The 6,190-nt window shown below is 39.9% G+C and overlaps 1 protein-coding gene across 1 annotated transcript; it reads left to right on the forward strand.

The window, feature by feature from the left end:
- Positions 1-304: 304 nt before the first annotated feature.
- LOC118496493 (protein phosphatase 1 regulatory subunit 12A-like) lies at positions 305-3,823 on the forward strand. The gene is made up of 6 exons (XM_036008380.1): positions 305-387; positions 2,198-2,288; positions 2,377-2,577; positions 2,715-2,829; positions 3,600-3,730; positions 3,815-3,823. The coding sequence occupies exons 1-6, from the start codon at positions 368-370 to the stop codon at positions 3,821-3,823; spliced, it is 567 nt and encodes a 188-aa protein (XP_035864273.1). The 5' UTR covers positions 305-367.
- Positions 3,824-6,190: the final 2,367 nt, after the last annotated feature.

Consider the following 6,190-nt stretch of genomic DNA (forward strand, 5'->3'; position numbering starts at 1 on the left):
CATCTTAGGGTCAAGTGGAATGTTCACAGACAAGATGAACATAGTTTTATTGATCACCTCCCTCCAGAATGTTTTTATTTTGTCACAATCCCAGACACAGTGCATACATGTTCCTTTAGCATCATTACCAAATGGAATCTCTTAAGTGAAGTGTGTATAGACTTGCTTGCATTAGACCTTTGGTAGACAGAAAGTCTAAATTGATTGTGTGCGCATCATTAAGATAGGCCGGAAGTCTCTCTCTCTCTCTCTCTCTCTCTCTCTCTCTCTCTGCACTCTAGCCTGTTAGAGTCATTTTGTTCAGCCTCTCCCACACATCACTGCTGCAGTGTCTCAGTGCCTCAGTCTCTGACCTTCCACAGGGACCATGCAAGCATTTGTTCCCAGGTAAGTTTCAGAGAGACTGACTCATGCTGTTCTCTTCCTGGATTCTTATTTCACCTATTACATTTTCAGCCTGACAAGCCACTGTTTTGGCAAAGCTCCCAGTCCTCCTGTTTGTCATCTTAATGTGAAGTAATGATGCTCTGTACAGGTGCTGCAGGCCACATTAAACTGATATATTTTGAGTTTGTAGTTTGTTACTTTAGGGGCTGGAAATCAGTCCCTTTCTTTGATCTACTTGATTCGCTTGTTTATGTACATTAGTAATTATTGGCTGAGGGATATTATTCTTAGCAACTATTTTAACAAATTAATTATTAACATTGTTCATTATGTAGCTTAAGAGGAACATTTTTGTAAATATTGGTTGCACATTTGGGTGGATAAAACCTAAACATGTTTGTAATTGTTACAGTTAATGAATATGTATACATCTTCAGCTGGGATAGCTGCAACTTGTTTTGTGGTTGATTATTTTACTGTGTCATTTCTCGTCTATATAGTCCATAATATCCTATGCTTTGTACATTATACATTGTGCGGCGACCAGCCCGCTAACTCTCAGTCAGGATTCAGGGTGCCTCCACAACTGAGAGATCAATACCAGTAAAAGCGTAGCAGAGGAGGGGCAGGCAGCTCTCTGGGTAAAACATGAGCCTCTCCACTGATGCTTGCTCAGCTCTTTCTGCACGTCTATTAAGCCTCTTGCGGAAATCGAGCTCAGGTCTTAAAGCACAATGAAAATGCATTTTCAGAGTATCTTGCCTCCTTAATTTGATGTATTTCCTGTTAAAATCATAATGGTGCATAATGCAGGGAGAAATGATTTAAAAGTGTAAATCAGTGGGATGTTGCACCTGCTGATGCAGCATGAGGCACATGCATATATACACTGCATTTATTATTATTGACATGTACATTTTATATTTTAAATGTTTATAATACTTTTCATTAAATCATTGCATTTCATTAATTTGCTACTGGGTATTTAGTAAAATAGGGTTTGGGGGTGGGGGGTCGATAAGGGCCTAACAGGTTGATTGAGCCATGCTGTCCACACCAACAAAACAAGACACATCACTTTCTAAACAGTGCAAATGTGCACCGCTTAAACTTGTTTTGTGCTATTTAAAATATATAAAGAGTCAAGGTTCTTTCTGTTTGTCTAAAAGTCAAAACACAAAAGGTTGAAGAAAAAGTTAAACACTGATACAACTCTATGCTGCTTCACACCGTTTTGGAGCACTAAGTTATAATATACACAATATACAGTATACTGTATTTGTTGGAAGGTGTTGTTGCTGTTGACCTATATTATTGATTTTGTTACTTATAATTCAACTTATAATTATGGACACCTCTCCAATACAGCTGTGGATCATCACGTAATCAAGATTTGTATTTAAGCACTATGCACCATGTCACTTTATTACTACGTGTCTTGAGAAAGGTCCATGTGACCGAAACGTCGACCGGCCAAATAAACCAAATGCAGATGTGACAAGTGTGGGCAGGAATTTTATTTCTATTTATTACATATAATTGCCACATTTGATTTGATTTCATATTCAATGTCATAATTGTTGATTTTAATTTGCTGCCTTGTGTGGTAAGCATGGTGTAACCTGGGATTTCAAAAGTGCTCCATAGAAAAAGATTATTATTATCATTATTATTATATAATTGCCCTGATCAGAAAGTGTATACTTTGAAAGGTGTGCATATCCCTATTGTACATTTCTGGGACAGTGCCACGTAGAAGTCTTATTACTTTAAATCTTTATGTTTACTGTTTTCTTTTTCACTGACCCAGGTCGTATCTGACCCCGGTCAGGGATGAAGAAGCGGAGTCTCAGAGGAAAGCGAAGTCTCGTCATGCCAGACAGACCCGTAGGTCAACACAGGTAAAGAACAAATGGCTTACAGAAGTTGAGGTTTTATTATATTGTGTTTGACTGTTGACAGTGATAAAGCTGTATGAATGTCCTGCAGGGCGTGACTCTAACAGACCTGAAAGAGGCTCAGAAGACCAACAGCCAGCCTCCTCCAGACAGACAGACGGAGGAAGGAGGCACTCTGGATGAAAGGACCTGTCTGAGGAAAGGCATGATGGATGACAGACGAGTCAAAATCGGCCTGACAGAGTCCACGGAAACAACGGAGATCATTCCGAAATGGAGCAAAATGGACGAGGTTAGCAGGAGAAATGTATGCAGAAATCAGTTTAGGCCTTCTGCTGCAGAAGTGGTTGGTTGGTACTGTAACTTTGGAGGATGTTTGTGATTTAACTGTAACTTTGTTTTTTGTTTTTTTATCTTATGGATGTACAGCAGGGGAACATTGAACCCAGGTTAGAAACCCTCGCTGAGTCTCCGATACCAAACCTTTCACATTCATCTATTGCTGGATCCTGTGGCCTGCTTTACTGCAACAACTCCTTCAGAGGTCAGAAAAACTGTGTGTGTGTGTGTGTGTGTGTGTGTGTGTGTGTGTGTGTGTGTGTGTGTGTGTCACCCACATACCCCACTGCTGTATTGTTTTTCTTTTCTTGTGACCTAATTAAAATCCATAAGTAGAAAAGTATTGAAGTGGTAACCCTTCACTTTGTCTCAAACTGGGCCCTGAAGCATTGTTGTTACACCAAATAAGTAAATATGTAATATGGTATATGTTAAATGATGTATGCATGTACAGAATATGCCAAAAAGCCATTCACAGACAAAGAAATGTACAGTATGGTGTCATCATAGTGACGTTACTTATGCTTGGGGTTTATTAGACACCAGAGAGGCCTCTACTTACAATAACTGTTATAAAACTCCAATGACAGTAATCCTAATGGTCCAATCTAGAGTTTGGGAGGGGCAGTGCTGTGTAAAAACACCAATCAACACTAATCACAGCTGGAAATTCATTGTAATTAACCACGTTTTTTCAGCTTTTAAGATGCCAACACAGAAATAATGCATCACAGTCTGCAGTGGACTTTTGAATCATGTCACCAGTTCATTAGATGTGTCTAAGCCATTTTATAATATTAGGAAAAAAAGTCATTAATACCAAAGGGATAAAACAATGTTGAGCTAAGAAAGAAAGCCCGGGTTCTTCCAGGACCCAAACAGAACATTTGGGTTAAATTTGTTGTGTGATTTGTTTATTTTCAGCAGTGATTATTAGAGAAGTATACAATAGAAATACTTGCTTTATATGTGCAGCTGGTGAGAGATGGTGGAGAGATGAAAATCAGAACCCTGTTAAAGATGCAGCACAGCTGAGCCTTTCAAGAAAGCAGCAACAAAGACGACTCTGCGGTGACGTCGGCGATTCAGACTACAACACTACAAAGGTACTTGGGGAACCTTTTAAAAAACTTGATTTGAGCTGCTCTGCTCAGTGGCTATTGAATATCATCTCAGTTGTGTTCCTTCAGTACCAATAGATGGAGCCAAAGGATTTTCATATTTTATTTTTCATGCTTAGTTTTACCGAGGAGTATTTACAGTTCACTTGATACAAACTGTCTAATACATTGAGATCCCTTGAGAATATGTTTCAGTGTGCTCATGACATACTTTGGCCATCCTCAACAAAGTAAAAATGATGTCTTATTTTTTTTAAAGGCATCTAGATGTTAAATACTTTACAGCCGAGAATCTCACGCCAAAATCATTTTATTGTTCAATATTCATTAGCGCCATTGTTTCATATTCACATCCTGTTTCTCACCCGAAAGCTAAGTATGCCTCAAAGGCAGCCAAACTGTGCTCTGATGCAATATTTTCAGATGTACCGCAATCGTAGATGCGAAGCATGTGTTCAGAGATTGTTTTTACTAGAGGCGCTGGTTAATATCTTACAGAACGACAGGGGGGGATCACCCACACACACACACACACACACACACACACACACACACACACACACACACACACACACACTCCTCCTGCTCCCTCTAAGTCGCTTTGCTTCCTCACATCACATGGCTAAAGTGTCTCAGCATACCATACCATATTGGGCCAACTGAGACGCTCTCTGCTTAGTCTTAGCCTAGGATTCAGAGGGATTGACTTTCTTTTCTCTTTCACCCTCTAAACAGATACTGTGTGCCCCTCCACCTGAGCACTGCATGTGAAAAACCCTGAACCACATAACTAATTCCTCCTCCTGGGTGCAAACTGGAAATCCACTTGAGTTTCAGTGAGGATATTCTATTAATCTGTGTTTTTCTAAAAAGAAGATAGATACCAAAGTGAACGGGAAGGAGAGGAGACACAGAGATGCTAAGGATATAGATTATAGATGATACAGTTCCTCTGTGAGCTGACTCCAGGTCAGCGGCTCAGCTGTCCCCCACGGTGGAATCTGAAGCAGAGATCAGTTGGTAACATGAGAGTCTCGTAGCTTTACGGAGAGGACTATATCTGTCTGTGATAATCATATCGGGAGCATGACAGGCTGCCCATCACCAGAGCCGAACTCTGCATGACTCCATGATGATCTGAGCAGATTTTCCACCGTGACTTTCAGCAGCAGAGAGAAAGACAGGTGTTAGAGCAAAGTCTGCGAAGAGATTCTGCTACATGTAAGATCGGTGGTGATTGTGGCGATTATGATAGAAGGAATTAGCAAGAGATAGAGCAAGCAAGACTATCTTTGCAGCCAATTCTATTACATCACCACTGTTGGGATTCAGTAATTAGATCCCGGCTGGTAGAACATCCTGCTCTTCCACATTTACTCCAAAAATCATGTAAACTCTGGAAGCAGCTTCTGTGGCTATTTTCTGTACTCCTAAGATGCATGTGAATAATATCCCATATAAGTCCTGAAACTAAGGGTAAGGAGGATCAGACTGGGGGAACTCCAGCTGGGATTGACTCTTACAGTAATACAACTCTCCAACATCAGTGCCAGTGTAGTTCACTGCCACTATGTCATATTCTCTACAGATGGTCTCTGAAGGGAGAACATGTATACCAATATACTGTACAAGATGGTTACTGTTGCCAATTTCAGTTTTTGGGTCGTATTTCAAACCATCCTTCACAAAAGCCTACACAGTGAACCCACAATGATACAATGCAGAATAGTTTAGGAACCAAAGCTTCAACCTTTTAGGAAGAGCTTAAAGGAAAGTAAGGATGCTTGATTTGAACTTAATTAGCACCTCTATGTTAATGTTATTTTTGTGGTTGGTTATTCACATCACATAATCACAGTCTTTTTTATTAAATAATCAAGTTGTTTTTCACTTTCATATTCTCTCCGCCTTTCTATTTTTAATCCTTCTATGTTTTTTTGTCTTTATCTTTCCTTTGATCTATTCGCCCTGAGTATGAGGGAGTTGGGGAACAGCAAGGTGCTGCTAACCTCACTATAAAAGGAAGATAGCATGAGCCTGCTAGTGCAGAAGACTATGGGAAGAAAGTAAGGAGGGGGGGTTGCAGCCGGGTTGTTTAAAGGAACAGTCCGACATTTTGGGAAATACGCTTATTAGCTTTCTTGCTGAGAGTTAGATGAGAAGATTGATACCATTCTCTCATGTCTGTATGGTAAATATGAAGTTACAGCCAGCTACCGGTTAGCTTAGCTTAGCATAAAGACTGGAAACAGGGGGAAACAGCTAGCATGGCTTTGTCCAAAGGTAACACAATCTGCCTTCCAGAACCTGTGAAGCTCACTAATTAACACGTTATATATTGTCTGTTTAATTCGTATGAAAACCAAAGTGTAAAGAAATGTTGTTAAAATGTTTGTACCTGACTAGCTGTTTCCCCGTTTCTAGTTTTTCTAGTGCATTTTATGA

The sequence above is a fragment of the Sander lucioperca genome, chromosome 12, assembly GCF_008315115.2.
Source record: "Sander lucioperca isolate FBNREF2018 chromosome 12, SLUC_FBN_1.2, whole genome shotgun sequence".
Lineage (NCBI taxonomy): Eukaryota > Metazoa > Chordata > Actinopteri > Perciformes > Percidae > Sander > Sander lucioperca.